This window comes from Monocercomonoides exilis (assembly GCF_001643675.1).
Source record: "Monocercomonoides exilis strain PA203 chromosome Unknown scaffold11-1913109, whole genome shotgun sequence".
Taxonomy (NCBI): domain Eukaryota; phylum Preaxostyla; order Oxymonadida; family Polymastigidae; genus Monocercomonoides; species Monocercomonoides exilis.
Window position 1 is genome coordinate 1,757,689 of NW_027150556.1, and position 23,749 is coordinate 1,781,437.

Genomic DNA, 23,749 nt, shown 5'->3' on the forward strand with positions numbered 1-23,749 from the left:
GAAAGATTAACAAAAGTTTAATAAACTCACCACATAACTGTTTTCTTTAGTTTCTATGGAAAAAATGCTATATTCATGCTTTCAAATCATTTTGTCTAAATTGCTTGTTGGAAAAAAATGGAAAGGTTAATATTTCAAACAATATCGGACAAAGCAAAACGCTTCAGGAAATTTCTCTGAAAAAATGTTTTTTCAAATGAACGAACATTTTTTTACTAAAAAAAAAGAAAAAAAGGAAAAAATTTAGCAAATTCATATTAAATGAGTTATCAAACATAACTTTGTTTTATCAAAGATGACAACATTTTAAACTTAAAAATCTTGTTATTTTGATTTTGTTGATAGTTTAATAAAGTTTTTGCTCAAAGATAAATTTGTTAATCATTTAAATTCCCTGCCATTGTTTGTATTATTATCCTATCGTCATTCACATAATGCATGAATAATTTCTTTTTGAAATATTTCAGCATTTTCACAAAGGATGAAAAATTTTCAATGAAAGCGTTTGGCTTAAATATTACAAAACTTTTTGCAAAAAAAATTTATATTTCCCACGCGAATTCAAAAATTGTTGGAAAGTTTTTTTGAATTTTCATTTTGATTGATGCAACTAACAATTTATGAAATCGTAAAATATTGATTTTTCAACTGGTGAAAAAAATTATTTATATCCTTATTATGCGTCTATGTGCAAATATAAAAAAATCTATTTCTTATCTGACATTGACTATATTGATATCATTAACTGCTTTTTCTTTTAGTGTTTTATGAGATAATTAACGGTTCAATATAAAATATGAAATAGATCAAAATTGTTTGAGAGAAATTCCCTGAAATATCAATATATAATTTCACTTCACAACTACTATGGAAGCACTTTCAATTAGTTTGTTTTAGAGAAATAATTAAAATTACAATTATTTTGTTTTTTACCATTTGTTATACAAAATGAAAATTTTTTTATTTTTAACATCAAGACCTTTCTTTTGGAGAACTTACAGGGAAAGTATATCAAAAAGCATCTATTGGATTTAATTTATTAGATTTGGAAGGAGAAGTTTGCTTTTCTTTTTGAACTTATCAGAATTTTGAAATTTGGATTTCATTTTGTTATTCTTCAGACACCAGCAGCATCATCAGTTACAGTCGAAGAACAACAGCGACTTTTTTTCAGCTATGATGAAACTTTAGGAAAATTTGCAATTGATGAAGTTTATAATCAATTTTATCTTTTTTTTAAATTTTATTTTTTATTTATACCTTTTAATTTTTTACAGAATTTCATAAATTCTCTTGCCTTTGCTTCCCTCTCTCTTTGCTTGTACGAATTTGTTGAAATTCCAATTGCCAAGAAAGGTTTGCATAAAAATACTTCAAAAACCAAAATTTCCAATTTTTCATTTTATATTTTTTTAGTGCCAGAAAGAAAAACAGGAAAAGAAACTTCAACTTCTGCAGGTCAGCCACACCCTCCTCCACAAGTGGAAATTCAAAAAAAACTTGTTGGAACTGCAGAGTTTTTTCTTCGTGACTTCATTTTAAATCCCAATTTAACAACAATTCATCATCCTAGGTTTGAAGTTTTGACGTAAATTTTAAATTTCACGTGAATTATATGTATATTTTGTTAATTTGTTTATGTTAAAAGACTTCAATTTCAACTTGTTACGCAAAATGAGACAGCAAAACAGACCACAGGCAGTAAAGACACAAAAAAAGGAGGTGATTCAACAACGGCAGCACAAAACGCAGTAATGCCTGCATTGTCTGTATCGCTGACATTGTCTTCCCCACTTTCCTCAATAATGAGATTTGCACCTCACTGCCGTTCATTGTCTGTTTCACTACTTGGAGTGTGCTCTCTTCCTCCATCTTGGGAAAGACAGGCACAAATTTCTGCTGTATATCCATCATCATCATCATCATCATCATCATCTTCTGCACTTGCACAAGCAAACGATCCATTTTCCTCACAGCCGTGCTCATTCAACGTGGCTGTTGGGATGCCATTTCTGCGTCAAACTGCGCTGACTTCTTCGTCTTTCAAGGAACCTCACTTCTCAACACAAGATTCTGACCCCTCCAACAAACGTCCCAAATCAGCTGTGTCGCGATATGCTCATTCGCCACAGCAGAAGGAGAGGGGAAGCGACGACGAGGATGAACCGGGGATGTTGGAGGACGAAGACGAGCAGGATGAGGCAGAGCGGCTGCAGCTGGCGAAGATGAAGAAGAGGAAGAGCGAAGAGATTCCACTCAGCCAGCAGCAGAAAGAAGAGGCAGTGTTGGATGCGATGTTTGAGTACGACCAGGAATATCTCGCAGAAGTGGAGAAGGAAGACGAAGACACACAGAACACACCTTCTCCAATGCCTGCACTTGTTGTGCCATTCGGAAAAATCGCAGCCCCTCCAGCTGCATCGCCTGCCTTCCGCCCGCCAGACGTTTCACTCACATCCACTTTGAAGAGCGCTCTTTTATCTTCTGCCGAAACAACCAAGCCACGCCTCTGCTTCCCCACTCCTCTTTCGTCTGCGCTTGTCACATTCAATGCAGAAGAAGAAGGGTCATCCACAGCCTCATCGACCATCCCGTCTCCATCAATCACTCCTTCAGTCACTCCAGGCGCTGTCGGCTCAGCAGCTGGCACAGGCACACTCAACTCCTCTCCAATCAACGATCCTTCAATACCACAACCACTTTATGCTTCATCATCATCATCATCTTCTTCTTCGACGAATGTTCCGTTGACTCCAGATGACTCACTCGGTGCTGCCCGCAGCATTCTCGACGGCCAACCAGTTCATCCAAATCCTCACCCGCTTTCCTCCTTCAAATGCACATCGCAACCGCTTCTCACCCAATTCACGTCACTTCCTCCTCCTTCCACAGGCACCTTCTCCACACCACTCTCCTTCTGCCTCAACGCCATGAACAACCCGTGGATCATCGCCAGGAACACATCTGTGACAGCCACTGCAGACATCACAAAGACCCAGCCACACACAAAAGAGACAGGCAAAGACACCAAAAAGAGTTCAGATGCCTCTTCTTCTTCTTCTTCTGCAGGAGACCCAACGCAGCCTCCAGCACCCCATCTGCTGCCTGGCGCTGCTCTTCCGCCTGCCTTTTCGGCTGATCCTGTTCGCCATCCTCTTCTCGATGCCTCGTCTTATCCTGATCTGTCTGCTGCCACTTCGATATCCCCTCAGCACACACTTCCCTCTCTCCTCTCTTCTTCCTCTTCTCCTTCTGTTCCGTCTCCTCCGCCTCAGTTTGTTGGCATCAGCAGCACTTCTGCTCAGGAGCTGGATGTGTCTGCACAGGAGATTCTCACTCTTCCTCCATCATTCTCATCTGACACTGCTGATCTCTCCCTCACCCGCCCTTCTGTCTATCAGCGCCTGCTCTTCCCGTCTTCTGTCCACCGGCTCTACCACGCTGCTCTCAAAGGACTCGACGAAGCAGGAAACAATCTTCCCCTTCAGACGCCGTGTGCAATCAGCAGAGACACCGAACATCCTCTTTCGCTCGTCGAAGGCAAAGGAAGGCTGCCAAATGTGCCTCCACATTGCCTGCCTCTCATTCTGGAGAGAGTGACTCCAGAACAACAACAACAACAATCATCATCATCATCATCATCATCTTCTTCTTCTTCAGCTGAGCCATCGCAGGCTGAGAAATCACCATCTTCATTTGGCTTTGGTGCAATTCCGTTGTCTGAATTGGCATCGCCTGGCTGCACTTCTGTTGTGCTGCGTGTGCCAATTGTGGAGTTGTATGCCCCACAGCCAGCGGAAGCACAGTATGATGTGTCTGTCAGCCAGTCAGTCAGCATCGAAGGCAGAGAAGGCGCAAAGGGAGCGAAAGGAGGAGAGAAGGAGAAAGGGAAAGGAGGGGCGCAGACTGCAGTTGCTGTGATAGACGACAAATTGGACGGACCCTCTCCCTTCACAAAGGCACAGACATACGCAATTGTCGTCATTTCGCTGTCTGCCCCGCTTGTTGCACCGAATCCAGTCATCAGACAGACTATTATGAGCATCCGAGAACTCGACCCTCCAATCACTGCCTCTGTCTATGCAGTCGGAGGAGGACTACCTCCTTCTTCCTCTTCCTCTTCTGCTTCTTCTGCTTTATCTGGAGATGGTCTTGCTCTGATGCCTCGATCATCTTCAGATGCAGCAGACGAAGCCAACTTCAATGTGCTCAGCAATTCTCTTTTGACTGCCCTCAAAAAGCGACTGGAAGAACCAACATCGCCTTTTGCAGCGACATTTTCGATTATTCCTTCCTCAGCATCATCTTCTTCTTCTGATGAACATCGTCCTCGTTCTCCTCCTCCCTCGTTTTCTGCATCGATAAAGACGATCCTGTCAGCCATCATCGATGCTGCTGATGAAGTTGCTCGAAAGGGAAGAGAAGAGAATGCCAAAGAGAAGAGATACGACGATATCAGAAAACCGCTCAGTGCAGGTGTTAGTGGGCGGCCTCTGTCTGGCAGCAAAAGAGGATCCACAAGCAATGCTAACACGAATGCCAGTGGAGGAGGAACAGGAGTTGGAGGAGAAGGGCAGGCGAGTGATGTGTCCTTCGTGCTGAGTGCAGGCGACATGGCGAAGATAAAAGCGCAGCTGAGTCAGAGTGGGCTGTCTGCTGTGATGAAGGAGTCGCTCGGGCAGGCGATTCTGAAGGAGATCAAAGAGGAGCTGGAGAAGGAGAAGCAGGAGAAGAGCAAGGACAACCGGAAGGGCGAGCACAAAGGCAGCGACGGACAGAACTCGCCGTGGACGACGCCTCGCTCCCCATCTTCGTCGCAGGCAGGCTTTGCATCGCAGAAGCAGACATCCAAATCACAATACTCGCCAACCTCCTTCCGCTCGAATTCGCTTTCGTCGCCGCTTTCACTCACGCTGCAGACAGCGTCTGGTTTGTATGACGCGTCCCTCTCATCTGCACACACCCTGCTTTCTGCCCTCTTTTCGCACCCTCCCCTTCCAGAAGCATTGCACTCACAGCAGGAGACGCTGAGTGATGGGCATTTAGACGCATCTGTGAGAGAAGCAGAGGCCAACCAGGACATGCGGTCGTGCCGTGCAGCGTGGGGAGAGAAGAAGCGGAGGATGGAGAAGAAGATCAGAGAGGTGGTGTCGAAGATGAAGGAGGAAGAGGCGTTTGAGAAGGATCCGCTGTGGGGGTGGCTGAGGGAAGACATAAAAAGAAGGAAGGAGAACGAGGAGATTGCTGCGAATGAGAGAGAGAGAGTGAAGGAGGAAGAGGCAAGAAGAGAGCAGCGTGGGCAGATTGGAGGAGCACAGAACATGAAGAGGCAGAAGAGGGACTCTCCAACACCAGCTCACTCCCGTTCCAGCTCCATTGCCAATTCAGGGAGTGCTGTTCAGCTCACAGCCAACCCGTCTTCTGCTGGCTTGCCCACCACAAAGCCTCCATCACGCCCAGTTTCAGCGAAGCGCAGGCAGATGCATCAAATCAGAGAGCAGGAGAATGAGAGGCAGCAAAGCAGCTCACCTTCGTCTAAACCGCATTCACGGGAGATAACAGAGATGCTGAGTTCGATCGATCCGCAGGTGTTTCATACGTTTGGGGTGATCTCAGCGATGATGGGAGAGTATTACGATGCGCAGATTGCCTTCTCTGATGCCATTCTGGTCATTTTGTGGAAGGAGGCCATGGAGAAAGGGACAAAACCAGGCGAAGGAGAGTCTCCAATCCTCTCCTTCCTTCCCTCTTCGTTCAAAGAGGCATCGGCGCTGCCTCCGCTTTTCTTCACGTCGCTTTTGGCGCTCGGCGCCACCACCGAGTCGATTGTTCCTGGCTCATTGGATGGCAGGCTGCTCCTTCTGCTGGCCATCCATCTGCTGACACCTTCGAAGAATGACTCAGCTTCTCTTCTGTCTACCCAGCCAGCCAATCAGCATCCTCTCCCGTGGATTCTGCTGGGAGTCAATCTGCTCAATGCCCAGCTTCCTTCGCTGTCGAAACAGGCCTTCTCAAAAGCACATTCAATTGCAGCTGCAGTTTATCCAAAGTTTTCACAGCGGAATGCTAAACAATCAGCAATTACAACATGTGCTTCTCCTTCTTCCGCACAGGAGGTTGTATTTCCTTCTTCTCTTTCTCTCAAAATCCTCGCAGATGTATTCAATTCATCGTCTCCATCAGTTACACTTCCGCCCTCTCCCTTCCCGCTCATTGCTCCGCCATGCTCCTCCTCCTTCTTCTCGTGTGTCCCTCTCTTTGCCTACTCCCCCTCCACTCTCCTCTTCACCCCTTCTTCTCTCCTCTTCGACTCTGCCTACTTCCTCCTCTGCCACTGCGGCACACTCAACCTCGCCTGCAGCCTCTTCTTCCAGGACATCGCCCAATACACCCTTCCTCAAATCCCGTCTTCCTACCCTCCTCTTCCCACCCTTGCTCCACAATATCCTGTTGTCTCTGCATCTTCCCCTTCTTCTTCCCTCCCACTCATCCTCCAAACATCCCCTGCCCGGTCTCTCCTTTGCATCGCTCGAATGAACCTTATCCGTTCTGATGTGACACCCTCCATCTTCTTCTCTTCTACTGCTGAGAAAGTCGATCGTCTGCTTTCTTCTTCGCCAAGCTTCCTCTCTTTTCTTCTGTTTACAATTCCGTCTTCTGCTGACATTTGGCGCTGGATGGGACATTACTTCTATTATCAGGTGTGCAAATAGCAGCATTTTTATTCCTTTCAAAAAAGCAGATTAAAATTGAATTTCCAATCATTTTTCATTTACATTTCATTCACAATTTCTTTATTTGAATTTTAATTATTCACATTCTCATTTCCATTCTATTTTCATTCGTTCATTCATTTTCTATTGTCAAACCACACAAAATTTGTATTATTTCTCTCAGGATCGCTATGAAGAGTGTCTCCAGTGCTATCTGTCTGCCATGTCTTTGCCTGCCACTCCCACCAACATGCAGCGCTATTCGTCGTCTGATCCCATGTCTCTGACTTATGCTTCAGCCGACGCCTCCCTCTTCCTCCGCTTGGGCTACGTGTTCATGACACGCTTCTCCTTTTCTCTGTCTTTCCAGTCATTTCTGCGCTCTGCCCTCGTTGCCAACACCGCTGCAGCATTTCTTGGGGCAGGCGTAGCAGCACTGCGTATTCTGATCAAGGCGATGTCTCAATCGCCCATCCTATCTGGCTCATCATCATCATCCTCTTCTTCTTCTTCTTCTCAAAACGGCCAATCATCCAATGGCTCTTCACTGGCAAAGACAGACCCAGTTGCAGATGCTGCGAAGGCTGCAGAGTCGATGCAATCTCTTCTGACAATCACTGAACTCTGTCTGTCTTCGTCCAACCTGCTCAATCCATACAACGCTGATGACTGGGGCTATCTCACTGTGCTCTGCCTCCTCTCAGCGCAGATAGAGACAGCTGCAGACACAACGACATCAGGTGGGATGAAAGAGATGCAGAAGGCGAAAGCAGCACAGAAGGAGGACAACACGCGCGAGGACGAGGCGCGTTTCTGCTTCGACATGGCGCTGAAATGCAATCTGAGCAACACACCTCTTCTTGGCGAGATCTCATCGAACTTCCTCACCCACTCTCAGCTGCGCCTGGCAGAGAAGGCGTGTCTGCGGGGCATCCGCATCGGAGAAGAAGCGAAGATTGTGTGGATGGAGCAGCAGATGCAGCAGCGGATGAGCGAAGGCGCAGGTGGCGGAGGAGGAGTCGAAGGAGAAGACCTGTCAAATGAACAGCAGCTCGATTTTGCAGCGCTGGCAGCAGCTGCCCCGGGGTCTGTGCCTGTTTCTGTGCTCACACTGCCCCGGCTGCACAGACTGTATGGGGACATTCTTGCAGCGAAGTCAGACTGGGAGACAGCCATTGGAGAATACAGGGCAGTTGTTGAGGCACTCACGTCTGCTGTTGGAAATGATGATGTCTCAGAAAGAAATCACTCACTGCAGCAAATGGGTTTGTGTTGATGTTTATTTATTTTAAAAAATATTTTTTTATTTCTTTTTTAAAATGTGTTTCTTTTCTTTTTATTTATGAACAGCTCATTGTCTTTTGCAGATTGGACGAACTGTTGAAGCAAAGCAGATTATGGCGATTTTTGAGCCTGTTAACGAAGCAGAAGCATAATTTATTTTTGTTATTTCATTTCTCTATTTTATTTTACATACGCATCTCACATACACAATTGTTAATGTCTATATAAAAATACAGAATAAAACGAACTTTTGTGTTTTAAGTGGAGAAAGTGAAGTGAAACAGAGCAAATGTGTTTTTAAAAAAAGATGTGTTTATGTGAAGTGAATGCAAATGTTTATAATACTCCTTCTCATTCTGTTCTCATCTCCTTTTGTGTCTGATTGGCCCAAGTTCCGGTTTCCGTGGAAGATGAAGCGGCGCAATGCCTCTTCTCTCTCTCATTGAATTAATCTTCTCCTCTCTTTTGTTTCTCTCGTCTCTCTTGCTTTTCTTCTTCCCACCCAGAAAGTCTTTTCCTTTCCTTCCTGATTCGCCTTCATCCTCACTTTCATCGTCTGAATCAACAGTAAACTCAGTTTCTTTGATGTTTGCAAAGTAGTCATCCTCTTTTTCGCTCTTCTTCTTCTCCTTTTTCTCTTTCGGAGCGGTTGCTGTGCCTTTCAGCCAAGGAAGATCTGTTCGTGTCTTCTTCAGTCGCTCTTCTTTCGTTGACCTTCCGTTGTCTGCTCCCCTCACACGCTTCCTCCACAATTGCTCTTTCCCTCCCTTTTGCAGCATATCATCATCATCATCCTCTTCTTCTTCCTCATCCTCTTCTTTCGCAGAGTGCTTCTTCTGCTTCAAGCTCTTTGCCTTCAGTCTTTCTTCGAGTGTCATTTTCTTCTCTCTTCGAAGGGCAGACGACAGCTGCGAGCGATCAGGCACAGCAGAAGCGAGTGTGTCCTGCAGAAAGAGCTGATGCCCACTCATCATCACAACATCATCGTCATCATCACGTTTCTTGCCTGCTTTTTTTTGCTTTTTCTTTTCTTCCTTTTTCTTGCTTCCAGATGATGATGGCTGTTCATTATCCATCTTGTCATTCTCTTCTTCATCTTCTTCATCGTTTGTTATTTCCTCTATTGCCTCGATTTCCCATCCAGCATCACTATCCTCTTCTTCATCGGCTTCCTCTGCCTCTTCTTCTAATTCATCTGAATCAATATCTCGCATATCATCGCTATCCATTTCATCTTCGTCTTCACCCAATGGGCTCACATCAAGTTCATCCTCGTCTTCTTGATCGATTTCTTCCTCTTCATCCAGCTCCTCCTCTTCTTCATCTTCATCCTCATCCTCATCGTCTTTTCCCTCTTCCTCCTCATCTTCTTCAAGCTTCATTCTTTTTGAGCTCAATGCAGAGTCCTTCAACTTCTTTATTTTCGTTCCAAGCTTCGCATATTCTTCATTGGATTCGTTGATCTGAAAACGAGGATCCGAAAAAATGGCGCTGAAACGATCGTCTGAAAGAAGAGAAACTGCGCTTTTTTTGTCTTTCTTTGACGACAAATCATATTCATCGCTGTTTGCATCGTCGTCGTCTTCCTCTTCTTCGCTTTCATCATCATCGCCTCGCCCTTTCTTCAACTCTTTCTCTTTCTTCAACTTTCTCTTCTTCTCCTTCTCTCTTTCCTTTTGCAACAGCCTCTCCATTTCTTTCTCCTTCTCCATTTTCAACTGTTCCTCAAAATTCTCGTTCACTTTGCGTATTTTGTGTACTTTGGATATTCTCGAATCGACCTCGCCTGCCCTCCTCTTTGCGCGCTCTTCTTCCATCTCGTTCCATTCTGGTGTCTCCATCTTCTGTGCAGCCAGCGCTGCTTTCTCTTTCTCTTCTGCCCGCGCAATCTGCGAATATAACGACGGAGACACAAAAAAGCCGTTGAGATATGGCCGGAGCAACGGAGAAGACAGCAGCGCAGAAAAACCGAGTCTTATTAGCTCGTCGCGTGTGATGAATCGGAAATCAGAAAATGACGATGCTGAAGAAGCTGAAAGTGATGCAGTATTTGCATTAGCACCAGAAGGAGCAACACCAGAAGTGAGAGAAGTCAAACCGACTGTTTCAGCCTCAAGATCTCTCAGCTGCACCGTTTCGTCGTCTTCGCTGCGCTTTGCTGTTGCAAACACACTCTTCTCGCCAGACCCAAAAAGAGCAGCTGCCTGCGTCGCCCCCACCACATCCACATGATAGCACCAGGACGGAGCCATCCCCAGCACAGGGGCATAATGAACACCCACATTCTGAAAGCGCCCTGCAACAAACACAATCCCGTCTCCATCGCGCACACAGCACGAGGTTGCATCGTCTGGTGGCTCTATTGTTCCGATAGACGTTGCTCCCTGCTGAGGAGACCACAAACGCACGGCTGATGAATCAACAGAAATAACTACAGTTTCACGAGACAGCGCAGAAGATGAAGAAAAGTCGCCTTTGGAAGATGAGAATGGTGAAGTGGAGCCATAAAATGAAGAAGGTCGAGATGCTGAGGATGGGAAAGAACCATTGTGGAACTTAATGTCCGTAACTGGATTTCCAGTAAAATGATCCTTTTCTAAATAAGGTGATGCAGCTCTCAGATCATACAACAAAATCTTTCCATCTCCTGTTCCTGCAGCAAGAGTAAATCCATCGTGACTAAAACGTAACGAATGCACTCCTTTTCTGCCTTCTCCAACAGAAATCACAGAAGCAGGTCGTCTTGTGCGAACATCAAAAGCAACAATAGCTCCTGTATCACCTCCAACAACAACAAGCGGATGAACTGGTGAGCTCTTAACACAATTTGCAGAAGTTAAAAATGGCTCCACGGTAAGTGGTTCCAAAAATCTTCCTTGTGACAAATTTAATCTATACACATCTGTTGAATTTGACGCAACCATAAGATCGCATGTGTATGACAAATAAAGCATGTCTCGTGGAGTTCGAGGAACACGCAATTTGAAGAAATAACCTCCTTGATTATGCATCTCTATTGTTCTATCAATTTCAGCAATGGCTATTTTCGAAAAATCTTCTGAAAGAATCTGAAAATAAAATTCAATGTGAATTGAAAAAATATGAAAAGATGAAAATATATCGAGCTAAAATTGTAACCTGAAATTGGACTATATCAGAGTTTATTCTTCTTTCAAATTTCAATGACATTTGAGCAAGGTCATAACAACGAATAACAGGTGGATAACCGCCTTTATTCATTCAAAATTTGAGCAAAATGAACAAAAGTTAAATTTATATAGGTATAACAATATCATTGCACATATAAGTATAAACAAGTTCAAACCTGAAGCTACAATAAATCGTCCATCTCGAGAGTATTTCACGTGATTTGTGGAAACAGCAAATTTCAGGTCCTGAATAAGCTCTACTCCGCTATCTACAAAAGTATTGAACTCAGGATAATTAATAAAAAGATATCCATACTAGTTCCAGCTGTTAAGTTGAACACCTTTGACGCCATAACGACTTTTATTCTGGAATGATCTTTTGTTCGTTATTAAGGTTGAGCGCACCAACATAAAATAAAAAAGATCAAAAATTAAAACAAAACTAGAAAAATTCATATTTTACACTACAGTTGTAAATTGAGCTCGATGGATGACGGGCATTTAATAAAACGTTTAGAAGATATTAATCAATCGTTAGAATCACTTGGATATCCTCCGATTGCAATCCATGACGATTTGTCTTTATCAACGCAGCAAGCTTTGGATACTCTTGAACAGTTAACTACTGTTGTTAGAGATAAAAGAAGATCAGCAAACATTGCGTTGCCACGCCTTTCTGCTGATTTGGCGAACCGTGAAATACAATTTGTTTGTAAAATATATATTGTGTATACTTATCATTTCACTTTCAGGCTGCTCTTGACAAGGATGAAAAGGCATCATTAGAAGAAGCACGATATTTTGAAACTTTGAAACTGTATGCATTATCATTTATATTTCATTTATAACTTTAACAAAGTGAAAAAGAAAAGGAGCATAGCAATTATATGCAGCAATCACGAATCGAAATAGAAATGGGAATGAAACAACTACAAGAATTAATACAAAAAGAAACATACCAAAAATCAATGATAAAGCAGTTCCAAGAGGATGCACAAAAGATTAGACAATTGGCGCAAGAAGCAAAAAATTCGAGAGCGAAACGTTTGATTATTTTTTTAAAAAATTTCCTTATTGAAAAGCATAAAATTATATTAGCAAGCATTACAATGAATGGATTTTTGGCGCCAAGCGAAATGCAGATGAAAAAAGTAAAGGTGGAAGTCGAAGGAGCAGGCAATACCGATGCGTCTCTTCTTTATTCTATTACTCGTTCAATAACAGATACAATTGCACATCTTGAAGAAGAAAACAGAAGTCTGCTATTTTTCCTTTTTTCTTCTGAAATCCTCTTTTATTTCTCCATCTTCGTATCAGTATTGTCGTTGATGAGCGAAGCTGCAAGTGCGGCATGTGAAGCCGAGCTGAGAAATGTTGGACTACTTGGAGGTGAAATGGTGAAGACAATCAAAGCATTTGAAGACGAAGACAAGCAAATGGCAGAGAAAGAAAGAAAGATGATGGAATTGGAACGGTCTCAGCGTGTCGATATTAAAGCAGAAAGAATAAAAGCGAATCAAAAGAAAAAAGAGGAGTCAAAGAAGTTGCAACGCGATGAAATGTGGCAGTCTTTTATTAAAGAGAAGCAGCAAAAGGCAAAAGAATTGTTGAATGATGATCAACAAAAAGACCAAAGGTTTTCAATTTGGTTTATTCAAAAAAGAAATATAAAATTCTTTTATTATGACAAAATGTTCAGTGTTGTTCGACAGGATCTTCTTGACACGTGCGATGCGATAACTGCTGAAGTAACAAGTGTGATGGCCAAAGTGGAAGAAGCAGAGAAAGACGAAGATAGGATTTTGCAGAAAATTTCTGAACAGCAGTTTGCAAAAATAAAACAATACAATGAAATTTCAGTGGAAAGCTCCAAAATGATCGATGATAATAAATTTATTGAAGATGAAATGGAAGATACAGACAATGAAGAAGCAGAAAATGAAAAGCACCAAAAGTTGATGGAACAGTTGCAGAATGTGCTTTTTGACCAACAGCTGTTATTACAAAGATCCATTCAATTCAAACAAAAATCGCAAGAGGACAAAACACCCTCTCTTTCCCCTTCTGTTATTGCTTTGAAGGAAGAGTTTGAAAATTACCATTTTATTTTTTTTAAAAAACATCATTGATATTTTCTTTTTCTATTCTTTTCTTTTTTCCCAGAATTATGGAAGAAGCTTTAGAAAATTCAATTGCTGAAATGCAGAAAATGGTTTCTTCGGAAATGCAACAATTTATGGATCAACTCCAGCAGTTTCATGAAACAAAAATACTTTTTCAAGAACAGAGAGAATTTGAAAAAGAGCAAAGAGAAGCAGAATTTATTGAAAACAGCGATAAATTGAGAAATGAAGTTGGGGATGTATCTTGAAATATCAAATCATCGCATTTTAATTAACATTTTTCAACTCATTTCAAATGCATTCACTAACTATATAGTGGGTTGGTGGATCGAAACAGAAAATAAAATCTCAGAGTCTGTAAAGACTTGAATGCCACTTGAAAGCAATGTTGTCAATATAGATGGAATACCTCGTCCTGTTGGAAAAATTTCTGTTTTTATAAGAACATTAATCATAACAATGTTTCTTGGCATTTTTTCATTTTTTCCCTTGTATCTTTTTTGTGAATCTTCTGCAGCATTAATGGGTTGTATATCTGGTTTAGGATGTTTGCCGTCATATATTTTTAATGAAAAATTATTATTTCTTACTCTTTTTGTTTGTGTTTCTTTTCAATTCTTTGTAGGTTGGTTTTTTGTTTGTGGAATATCTTTCGTAATCTACTTTTTTGTGAATGCAGCACAATTAAGTTTTTATTTGGCGGGGCTTATTCTAGTATTTTTTGGAGTTGTATATTTTGTGAATGGAATGACAAAGTTTATGATGTCACGAAAATTTGCAGTGTCTTTTTTCACACTTGAAAATCTTCACAGCAAAAATATTAATCGCCAATATTGAACAATGCGTTAATGAAACTCGTTGTCATGGAAGCGTTATTTTTGTTTGGTATTAGAATATCAGATTTCATTACGATTGAAAGCTAACAAAATGGCAGAATAATTTCTCTTCCGTGTCTGGAAAGTTGATGCATTTGTCCAAGAGTATTGAAGTCGCATGTACAAGCGTGAGCTCATGTTATATTTCTTAAAGTATATTGCTCCATCGAAATTGGATCTTCAGTCAGAAATAAGAGCTGTTTGTTAATTTTTTTAAAAAATGCTTTTTCTATTTTATGATTTGAATCGATTACACGCAGTGCACTATTGAGCACTGAAAAAATTTCTTTTAGAAGCATTGGACACCAAACACAAATTAAAGTCTAACCGAAAGAATGAGAATGATATCAAAAGATTTATAAACTAAAATTCCAAAGATGAATTGAATTTCTGGTATCACTTGTAATTGCGAGATTTATTTCTTAGAGGCAAATGGGTTGGAAAAAATGATGGTCCGACCTTTACAAAAGCGAACGTTTATTTTCCTTCACCGAGAATAAATAAAAGAACCAATTTTTCATAAATTAAAGCAGCATGAATGTGAATCTATGGATTGAACGCTTCGCGTTTATTTTCACCATCGGTACATACACGTTCTATTTCTATTTTGTCCTGGAAAAAATAAAACAGATTGCTATAACACAACAGAGTTATTTATTTTATTTCAACTTAACAGAAAAATACAACCAAATCATATGAAAACATTAGAATTTGGGGAGAAATCGACAAATACTTGTCTCAATTCATTTGCAAGAGTATCTGCATCATCACTTGCATCTTCGCTTAAATCTTCATCATTAGACTGTTCTGGTTCATCTTGATTTTCAAGCTGTTCTGTTTCAGATTCATGGAATGAATGAGTCACTTCTTTTTGAGGTTGCGCTGCCCTTGTCATTTGAAAATGAACAGGTTGTGTTGATTCTTCGTCATCAACATCAAATGCTTCGACACTGTCTTCCAAATCTTCCAAATCATCTTCTTCTATTTCCTCTTCGGTTGTAGTTTTCTCTTTTTCACTTGTGCATTCATAATCTTCTTCTTCTTCTTCTTTCAGTTGAGAAGTTAAATGCCAATTATCTTTGTGAATACGATTTTTTTTCTTCTCTTCTTGCTTCTCTTGGAGAAGAGGTCGAATAGTTTCAGCGATGCTTTTCACTTGTTGAGAAAGAGATGATAGCAATTGCAACATTTCATCCATTCGCTGTTCATCTCTCGCTAATTGATCTTGGAGGTTTGCAATTATTCTCCTTTGCATAATCCGCTCTTCTCCTTCAGTCACAGAAGGAGGAAGCTTAAAAAGAGCCTTTGCTGATAACGGAGAATTTGGTTGCCTTTTCTGTATCGCTTGCCGAGGAGATGTCCTTTTTGGAGTGGATGGAGATAGAGCATCCTTGACTTGTAAGCTTTCTTTTGAAGTGTTATGATTGGCTATAGGTGTAGGAGGAGTAGGCTTTGGAGGGGATAATCTTGATAAATAAGGAGTGATGTGCGGGGGCGACGGGGGAGGTGATGAAAAAGCATGTGATTCTGCTGATTTTGAAGGTGATGAATTTTGGCTTTTGTGAAATGAAGATGATGCAAAGGATGACAATTCCTTTTTTGGAGAATTTGAAACGTGTTTTGAAGTATTATTTCTATTAACTTTTCTTTCTCTTTTTTCTTTCTGCTTGGCATTTCTTAGTTCTTCTTTCTCAATTTCAATACTTTTTTGAACACAAAGTTGTAATAACGATAAAATGATATCCAGTTTTTTTTCCACAAAACCTGGTTGAAAAAGAAATTGTTCCGCGGTAAGTATTGGTACATATGAAAATTCTGTCCTCATGATGTGGAAAACGATTCGTATAAATTCATAATCAGATTTAAAACGCAAATGATATCCCTTTCCGTGAGTCCATCTCTGAAGTTGAGGCGTTGATGTTAGAATTGCACCGCATGCTTGAAGAAGTGAAATGGGATTTGCATTTATAAGTCTATTAAAATTATATTTTAGTGAAAATAATGAAAGTGATATTACACACTCTACTGGATCAATATTCACAGGAGCTTTTAACTTTCCAAGTTCTTGCAGTATTTTTGTAGCTTTTGACGTCAAAGCAAAATTACTTTGACTCATTTTAAAGGATCCACAGCTGCTTTTTGAATTTTTAAATAAAAAGAAATGGCACTGAAATGATCTGATTATTTATCGATTGATTTATATCTCTCGATGCTTGCACTATTCTTCCTAACAAGTTGTTTTTATTGGATTTTTGGAGATGAGACAGATAAGTCCAACGAAAGATATGTTTGAAAAACTTCAAAATAACGATATATGCCAATTTTAACATTTTCATAATTTATGCTTTTAGCCAGATAAAAACGAAGATTCAAATGAATCTACAACACTAATAATATTTATTGTTTGAATTCTTTGCTTTAGCGTTAAATATATTTTTTTTTGAAATCTTGAAATTCTCTTTATTTGTCATAAAAGATAATTCTTGGAGTAATAACGGCAATAGGGGCTTATTTTTCTCGGAGAAGACATAGAAACCTTCAGAGAAAAGCAGCAGATGCCATGGCAGATGCTTTAGAAATTTAATTTTGTAATTTTTCATTTCATTTTCTTTTGTGAAGAAATATAACTAAAAATTTTATAAAACTAAAAAGGCTAAAACTAAATAATTGAAGAAGCATTCACCATATTTGTTGTTTTGTTTTCGTGAATAATATTGCTATCGGCTGCTATTGAATTTAATTTACTGGCTTGAACGAGAGATCCATCTTGATAAAGGTACATTCTTTGAAGCATATCGTCAGGTATTCCAACAAATTCATCATCCAACTTAGATTCTTGTGATTGTTTCGTTTGATGTAATTGTATGGTTTGTTGATTGATGAGTGATGATATTGGCATTGCAGATGATAATGGAGGAAGTGCAGTAGTAAAACTTGAACATGATAGCCCTGGGGACTGATTTAAAGGTGGAAATTGACTTGACGAATGTTGAGAGAGAGGCAAAGGAGTATCTTGCTCTTGGAATGTGGACGGCTGCGATGAATCCCATGCTTGGTTTGTTTGCTTTATAAAATCGATGACAGACTCAACGCTATCCAAATTCGATGAAGGAATTTGAGAAGAGGTTGGAGTATAAAAACCATACGTCCCGGCTTGTGCTTGCTTTTTCCTTTCTTCTTCAAGTTGCCACAGCGCAGCCATCTGCTCTTTTTGCTCAGGAGTCATTGCAGCACCAAAGACTTCTGAGTGCTGGCACAGTCGTTCAAACAGTTCATCATCGAGTGAGTTGTTGCTGCTGTTCCATTCCATGAAAGGATCAATCCAATCTCTCTTGATGGATTTCGCTTCTTCTCTGACTTCAAGCGCTTTATGGCTTGTAAGCGACTCGATGCTGTCGAAGGCAGATGATTCAAACAAATCAAGCAGAACAGGGTTCATCGAAAGAACAGCCAAATCAATTTCTTCTTCGTCATATTCATCTCCGCTTTCTTCATCCATTGCAGAAACATCGCAATTCTGCTTCGTCATACCCGACTCAATTCCTTTATCTTCACAATCTGCTTCCATCTTGTTTGTTGAAGTACTTTCATAACCCATCTCCTTTGAGCCTTCTTCGTCCATCTTCTGCTGCACACCTGACATGCTCATCAATTCAGACATATTTTCCTTCTTGCTTGTCAATTGCTTTTTCCTCCGCTTCGCCTCTTTCTGTCCCAAAAAAAGCATTCTATAAAGCATTTTCAGAATCTTCTCCAGTAAAATAGGTTTTTCGTTGTCCAGCCGATTAGCCAATGCCAAATGCACTCCACTTGTTATTGCATATTGCTGTGCAGCTTTGCTGCCAAGCGAAAAATTTTTCAGAAAGTCCAGTGCATCCGACGCAGTTACAATGTCCATTTCCTCAAATGCATTGAAAGCTGTGCAAAGAAGTCCGCTGCTAATAATTGCATTCTCCAGATCCAGGTCATACCCTGAGGACAGATTGTTCAGAGCAAACATGACATATTGCCGTTCGCTTTTTAATTCTCTTGATTCGCTTAATATAGAAAATGCCATCTTCATCGAATCCAGCACTCCAGCATTAATAAGAGTTCGTTCAATTCCTTCTACGTCTGTTGACGTTAAACAAGAGATAAGTCGCGTTGCAGCAGAAACAGCTTCTGGTGAGTTTCGAAGAGAACACAATTTGTTCAAAGAAGGAATGCAGCCATTATTTAAAAGATTCTTTTATTTGAAATAGATGAATTGAATAAAGATGAAAAACAAACAAATAAATAAAAAATTTTGAAATAAATAAAATGAAAATAAAAATAAATTAAAACCTGTTCCAATTCTGCGTCCATCTTACCAATTTGTTTTAAAATTATTGCAATGTTTATCATGCTCTTCAAATTTACAGACTTCATAATGCTACAAAGAGCAGAACGCAACGTCCTTAGTTTTTGTGCAACAGACGATGACATTGTAATTTCTTTAAGCGCATAAAGAGTAATTTCCAACAAATATTCAGGTGTGTCGCTTTTCATAAACACAAGAGAATTTGGAATTGAGCTCACTGTTTGGGAGCTTGAAGGAGTTGAAGAAAAGGCTAACGAAGTTGAAATAACTGAACTAAGAAATTGCGGAAGAACATCCTCGATGTGGGCTTCGAGAAAATATTCACTTGTATTATCGGTACCGTCTGATAAATTACCTAGACACCAAATGCTCTGATTAATTGTTCATACGAATGAAAAAATCTTTCAAAACCAAAAATTTTCAATGAGTCACGCAAACTTGAATTTGTACCGAAATTGATGGAGAAGCTAAATTTTTTATTAAAGCAGGAACAGCATTCACCTTACAAATTTGAATTTTTTCCGATGTTTTATCACCTAAATCGTTTATAGAAAGTGGTCTTAACAATTCGTTGAAGCTATAAAATCACACACAAAAATTAGATAGAATCCAGCTCGCCTCAAATTGAAGAAGTGGCTTGTCTGTCAGATTTAAAAAAGAAACCAAGAGAGGAAGCGGATTGTATTTTAAAAATTGCTCGATAAAAAAATAAGTTTCAGCTGTAAATTTTTCTATAAAATATTTTAAAAACAATCAACGAATAAACAGAAGAAATTTTAAAACTATTGAAGAAATACCTGGAGATACAACTTTTCTTAATGAAATTAAAGAATTTGTGACAGTTTCGAGATTAGTCGAACCAAGATCTGAAAGAAGTGTTGAGATAACTGGATAAATTTCATTTAAGCGTCCCATGGAATCTTCTGACCGCGTTCGCCTCTTTTCCAGGTCGGATAATCTATCATCATTTCTCAAACGAAACAATTCAGAATCACGTCTAAGCTTTGGGTCCCTATCTTCTTTTTCATATTGAAAATCAGAAAATCTTGATGAGGCCCTCTCAGCTGAACTCCAAGAGAACATCAATCACTTTTTATAAAAATGATACCAAAAATTGATCAATGAAATGATCGCAAATAGTTTGTTTCATAATTTTTTCATTCATTTGTAGTGTGTTCATCGTTAATTATTACGTTATCAAAAATGTGCCCAAAAGAAAATAAAAATTTTCTTTCCTTACATAATAAAAAAAATTACAAAGCTTAAATATCAATTTATTGAATAATTATAAACAGCAAAATAAAACAAACAAATCAATAACAGTAACGAAAAGGAAGAAAAACAAATTAACACAGTTTATTTCGTTTATTCCTTCTTAATTGGTGGGTTTTGAGCTTTGAATTGATTCATGAATTCTCTCAGCATCTTAAGTCCATCAACGGTCATCGCATTGTACATGGAAACACGAACGCCTCCAAGATCACGATATCCCTTCAGGTTCACCAAACCCAATTTTGTGGCCTCTGCAACAAACTTGAGCTCATGAGGTGTCATCTTATCTTTATCTGGTTCTCCACCAGCAATGCAATGAAGAGGAACGTTCATTCTTGATTGGAATCGTGGATCCTTGACTAAAACTTCATAATATCCATCGCTTTGAGCAACTGTTTCATAAAGAATCTTTGCTTTTTCTTCATTTTGCGCCTGAACAGCTTCCAATCCACCATGCTTCAGGATGTAATCGAAGTACAAACCGCAGATATACACAGCATATGTTGGAGGAGTGTTCAACATGGAGTCCTTGGCTGCTTGCTTCTTGAAATTGATTGCTGATGGGCAGAATGGAAGAGAACGATCAAGGAGATCTTTTCTCACAATAACAATTGTTGCACCTGCAGGTCCAGCATTCTTCTGTGCACCTGCATAAATAACGCCAAACTTGCTAACATCAATTGGACGAGACAAGAAATCAGAGCTCATGTCGCACACAACAGTTGTTCCTTCTGGGAATTCTGGAAGAGTGTTAAATGTGAGCCCGCGAATAGTCTCGTTTGTTGTGTAATGAACATAGGCTGCATTTGGCGAGAGTTTCCAAGTTGATTGATCTGGGATTGTGACATATCCCTCTGCTGTCTTTGCATCGCATGCAATGTTCACAGTGCAGAAGTCGCTGAACATTTTAGCTTCATCTGCTGCTTTCTTTGACCAATCTCCAGTAATTACGTAATCAACGACTGGCTTCTCTGTTTGGCCTGGAACTTTGATCAAGTTCATCAGAACACCAGAGAACATCATGGTGGCACCTCCTTGCAAAAAGAGGATATCATAATTGTCTGGGATTTTCAACAATTCTTTCAGGGATTTTTGTGCACGTGTGAAGATATCAATATAGACTTTTGAGCGATGGCTCATTTCCATGACAGATTGGCCAGAGCCCTTGTAGTTCATCATTTCATCGCGTGCTGTTTCCAACACCTCATCAGGGAGAGTTGCAGGACCAGCAGAGAAGTTATATGAACGTCCGTATGGTTTTTCAACTTTTGTCAAACTCATGTCTTTTTGTTATCTACGATCAATCACACCCTTTATCTAAGTGATGATAAACAATTTTTGATAAACTCAAAATGTTAGCTTATGCAATGAAATAATGTGTTTATAAAGAAAAAAATAATTTAGAAACAAGTGAAGTGATAATATGAGAGTTGATGAATTTATGTTATGATCAGAATTGATCCATGTCCATTCCGCTTGGCTCGTCGAGATCAGCTCCGAATCCTCCATACAATTCTCCTCCTCCAATTCCGTCTGCCATTCCACCCGAAGAGTAGTCAGTCGCCATAATTCCGCTGTTTCCTTTGTCTCTTTCTTTCTCTCTCATTGTTGATGTAGAAGATAACATCTGAGTCCTGACAGCTGCTTGCTTGGCACTCAGAAGTGCATAAAGATCCTTCAAAATCATCAGCTGGCGTCTGTTTGCAGCAAATGTCTCCTAAAAAATCGCGAAATTTAAACATTTCAAATTGAATTGACACATTTTGCGTTTAGTAATCGAAAGATCCATTATCAGAATTATCAATTAAAAAAAAGGATATTTTTTTAGAGAATTTAAATAAAAATGAATAAATATTAAACAAACCGCCGACTCTTTCTTCTGGTCGCGGAGTCTTGCTTGCATCTTCTTCAGCTCCGGGTCCTTCTTTTCGTACATCTCTTTGAAAGTGGTGAATCCGTCTGGTGGAGCAATTGACCCATCTGCCTTTCCCTGTGTCACCTGGAGGCACTTCAGCTGCATAAGCGCCCTGTGATAGTCGCTCTCCAGCTGCATCGACTCCTCCCTCAGCGCCCCCACACGCTGTCTGAGAGCAGACTCATCACTCGTCAGCTGCATGTGCAGGGTGTCGTATGTCTGCTTCTTCGCATTCCTTTCCTGCGACAGCTCGCTCATCTTCAGACGCGCTGCCCGCCGCTTCTCAGAAAGTGGCTCCAGAACACCCCGCTTCGCCTGGATGAGCTCCTGGATGGCCTGCACGGTGCGTGTGTGCTCCTCCAGCATCGCCTGCTTGTCCTCGTCTGTCTCTGCCTTCATTCGCGACACGTCCTCCAGCTCTTCCATCCGCTTCCGATGCCCCTGAATCCCCCTCTTCGCCTCCTCCTCGTCCAGAAAGCCCTCCAAGTCCGTGTCCTTCTCCTTCAGAATCTCCTCCGTCCGCATCAGCACCGCCGTCTCTGCCTTCAAAGAGTCCAGAATCTGCTTCTCCTGCTTCCACTCGCTGTGCTTCGCCACCAGGCGGCTCTTCACCGACTCAATCTGATCCTGCACAGGACGCTGGTCTGCCCCGCCGCCGCTCGCACGCACAAGCGCCCGCCGCTTGTCCACTTCCTGCTGCAGCTTCACTCTGTCTGCCCTCTTCTCGTTCAGCCGCCGCAGTGCATCGAGTCGCTTCTTCTCGGCAACCAGCCCTTGCTGCCGGTACACATCGCCCCCGCTGACTCCTGCCCCGCTGCCCAGCGACTTGATCCTTTCTTTTTCTTTCTCTCTTCTCTCCTTCTCCTTCTCCTTCTCGTCGATCTCCTTCTCAAGCACCCGCACATCCCGCTCAAGATCCTTCTCTTTGCCTTCTTGCGTCCCTTTCAGCATCTCTGCCATCTCGTCGCTCTGCCGCTGCACCCGCACAACCTCATCGCGAAGACGTGTCTCAATTGTGTCTCGCAGTTCTTCCACTTCTTCGTGCAGCTGGTCAAACAGAAGATATGGCTCAGAGGTTGGAACAGCCAACTTGCGCTGCAAATGCGACAGCTGCTTTTCTGCATCATTCAGTTGCTGTCGTTGCTCCGCATCTCTAATATAACAATTATACATTAAACACAAAGTTTTTCATAAAATAAATTGAGGAGAAAAAAACCTTTCTTGATTTTCTGCCTGCTCCTCAAGCGCCTCTCGATATTCTCTTTCGGCAGTTACAAGTTGAAGGTATTTAGGCTATAAATGAAAAATACAAGAATAGAATAAATTATAATCGTTGAAAACAAACAATCGTTGAGATTTTCTTTTCCATGTCATCAACTTGGTTTTGTAAAATATCAAGTTCTTCCTCTTGCTTCGCACATTTTTCTTCGAGTGGTTTTGGGTCTTCAAGCCCTTTTGTTGCTTGAGTATGAGCTTGATGTGTTTCCTTAAATTGGTCCATTAAACCGCGATATTCGCCGTCGAGTTCCTGAAGGAAAGTATCTTGAGAAAGAACATCAGGTGGTATTTCTATTCTTAGAAGATATTTAGCTAAATAAAGACGACGTCTATGTTTTGGCTGATTTCCTAAAAGCCATTGAGTGATCGTATAAATAGTGTTTTTGTCATTTTCTTCTAAGTTTGCTTGAATTTCTTCACTATTATGTGAAAATAACAAATTGATTTTAAAAAAAGATTTCACAAAACGCAATGGCAAACGTTGTCATTGACGATTTATAATTCAATATGCGAACAATAAAATCAACTAATCTTGCAATTGTGTCTGGTAGCAATTCGTCTCTGATGTCTATTGAAGGTTCATCATTCAAAGTTGTACAAATATCACTCATAAGTTGAAGCCATTCTGTATGAGTTTGCTTGCTAAGCTGCACTTGTGAAACTTTCCGATTAAACGGAGGAGCTTTCAAATTCTCACATATCTGAGCGAGAGACATGCGAAAATTACAGAAGTTGTTTTCAACTGAAAACGAAAGATATAGAATGGGTATATTGATCACAATAGTCAAATAGAAAATTTCA

The 23,749-nt window shown here is 40.7% G+C and overlaps 8 protein-coding genes across 8 annotated transcripts; 3 read left to right on the top strand and 5 right to left on the bottom strand.

Annotated features, from left to right (window-relative positions):
• Positions 1-808: 808 nt before the first annotated feature.
• Positions 809-8,244, top strand: MONOS_236 (uncharacterized protein). The gene is made up of 8 exons (XM_067872276.1): positions 809-886; positions 978-1,057; positions 1,122-1,211; positions 1,278-1,356; positions 1,417-1,573; positions 1,649-6,701; positions 6,898-7,978; positions 8,064-8,244. Exons 1-8 carry the CDS (start codon positions 868-870, stop codon positions 8,147-8,149), a joined length of 6,645 nt encoding a protein of 2,214 aa, XP_067731767.1. The 5' UTR covers positions 809-867; the 3' UTR covers positions 8,150-8,244.
• On the bottom strand, positions 8,236-11,499 carry MONOS_235 (putative Nucleolar protein 10; the record flags this gene model as incomplete). Its single annotated transcript, XM_067872265.1, has 4 exons — positions 8,236-11,065; positions 11,136-11,227; positions 11,323-11,415; positions 11,463-11,499. 4 exons carry the CDS (start codon positions 11,497-11,499, stop codon positions 8,360-8,362), a joined length of 2,928 nt encoding a protein of 975 aa, XP_067731768.1. The 3' UTR covers positions 8,236-8,359.
• Positions 11,500-11,555: 56 nt separating this feature from the next.
• MONOS_234 (uncharacterized protein) lies at positions 11,556-13,642 on the top strand. The gene is made up of 7 exons (XM_067872254.1): positions 11,556-11,854; positions 11,899-11,963; positions 12,006-12,190; positions 12,245-12,403; positions 12,464-12,782; positions 12,846-13,232; positions 13,310-13,642. Exons 1-7 carry the CDS (start codon positions 11,633-11,635, stop codon positions 13,515-13,517), a joined length of 1,545 nt encoding a protein of 514 aa, XP_067731769.1. The 5' UTR covers positions 11,556-11,632; the 3' UTR covers positions 13,518-13,642.
• Positions 13,643-14,690: 1,048 nt separating this feature from the next.
• On the bottom strand, positions 14,691-16,260 carry MONOS_233 (putative centrosomal protein CEP44; the record flags this gene model as incomplete). The annotated part of the gene is made up of 3 exons (XM_067872244.1): positions 14,691-14,756; positions 14,878-16,117; positions 16,166-16,260. 3 exons carry the CDS (start codon positions 16,258-16,260, stop codon positions 14,691-14,693), a joined length of 1,401 nt encoding a protein of 466 aa, XP_067731770.1.
• Positions 16,261-16,353: 93 nt separating this feature from the next.
• MONOS_17283 (uncharacterized protein) lies at positions 16,354-16,728 on the top strand (the record flags this gene model as incomplete). The annotated part of the gene is made up of 3 exons (XM_067870188.1): positions 16,354-16,431; positions 16,496-16,546; positions 16,621-16,728. The coding sequence occupies 3 exons, from the start codon at positions 16,354-16,356 to the stop codon at positions 16,726-16,728; spliced, it is 237 nt and encodes a 78-aa protein (XP_067731771.1).
• Positions 16,719-19,580, bottom strand: MONOS_232 (uncharacterized protein). The gene is made up of 5 exons (XM_067872234.1): positions 19,281-19,580; positions 19,077-19,214; positions 18,922-19,019; positions 18,468-18,854; positions 16,719-18,369 (listed from the first exon to the last, which is right to left on the bottom strand). Exons 1-5 carry the CDS (start codon positions 19,564-19,566, stop codon positions 16,804-16,806), a joined length of 2,475 nt encoding a protein of 824 aa, XP_067731772.1. The 5' UTR covers positions 19,567-19,580; the 3' UTR covers positions 16,719-16,803.
• A 33-nt stretch (positions 19,581-19,613) lies between these two features.
• Positions 19,614-21,063, bottom strand: MONOS_231 (Phosphoserine transaminase). Its single transcript, XM_067872224.1, has one exon. It carries the CDS (start codon positions 21,034-21,036, stop codon positions 19,849-19,851), a length of 1,188 nt encoding a protein of 395 aa, XP_067731773.1. The 5' UTR covers positions 21,037-21,063; the 3' UTR covers positions 19,614-19,848.
• Positions 21,064-21,090: 27 nt separating this feature from the next.
• Positions 21,091-23,709, bottom strand: MONOS_230 (putative Intraflagellar transport protein 81-like protein). Its single transcript, XM_067872213.1, has 5 exons — positions 23,429-23,709; positions 23,016-23,367; positions 22,887-22,963; positions 21,620-22,823; positions 21,091-21,472 (listed from the first exon to the last, which is right to left on the bottom strand). Exons 1-5 carry the CDS (start codon positions 23,662-23,664, stop codon positions 21,206-21,208), a joined length of 2,136 nt encoding a protein of 711 aa, XP_067731774.1. The 5' UTR covers positions 23,665-23,709; the 3' UTR covers positions 21,091-21,205.
• Positions 23,710-23,749: the final 40 nt, after the last annotated feature.

Excerpts from the sequence above, each read along its gene's own strand:
- MONOS_236 (XM_067872276.1), top strand. Across the intron at positions 1,058-1,121 it reads TATTAGATTTGGAAGGAGAA|ACACCAGCAGCATCATCAGT; the intron begins GTTTGCTTTTCT and ends GTTATTCTTCAG. Across the intron at positions 1,212-1,277 it reads GAAAATTTGCAATTGATGAA|AATTTCATAAATTCTCTTGC; the intron begins GTTTATAATCAA and ends AATTTTTTACAG.
- MONOS_234 (XM_067872254.1), top strand. The coding sequence starts at position 11,633 with ATGGATGACGGGCATTTAATAAAACGTTTAGAAGATATTAATCAATCG. Across the intron at positions 11,855-11,898 it reads CGAACCGTGAAATACAATTT|GCTGCTCTTGACAAGGATGA; the intron begins GTTTGTAAAATA and ends TTTCACTTTCAG. Across the intron at positions 13,233-13,309 it reads GTTATTGCTTTGAAGGAAGA|AATTATGGAAGAAGCTTTAG; the intron begins GTTTGAAAATTA and ends CTTTTTTCCCAG.
- MONOS_232 (XM_067872234.1), bottom strand. The coding sequence starts at position 19,566 with ATGTTCTCTTGGAGTTCAGCTGAGAGGGCCTCATCAAGATTTTCTGAT. Across the intron at positions 19,215-19,280 it reads AAGAAAAGTTGTATCTCCAG|AAAAATTTACAGCTGAAACT; the intron begins GTATTTCTTCAA and ends AATATTTTATAG. Across the intron at positions 18,855-18,921 it reads CAATTTCGGTACAAATTCAA|AGCATTTGGTGTCTAGGTAA; the intron begins GTTTGCGTGACT and ends ACAATTAATCAG.
- MONOS_231 (XM_067872224.1), bottom strand. The coding sequence starts at position 21,036 with ATGAGTTTGACAAAAGTTGAAAAACCATACGGACGTTCATATAACTTC.
- MONOS_230 (XM_067872213.1), bottom strand. The coding sequence starts at position 23,664 with ATGTCTCTCGCTCAGATATGTGAGAATTTGAAAGCTCCTCCGTTTAAT. Across the intron at positions 23,368-23,428 it reads TATAAATCGTCAATGACAAC|TGAAGAAATTCAAGCAAACT; the intron begins GTTTGCCATTGC and ends TTCACATAATAG. Across the intron at positions 22,964-23,015 it reads AAAAGAAAATCTCAACGATT|CCTAAATACCTTCAACTTGT; the intron begins GTTTGTTTTCAA and ends TTTCATTTATAG.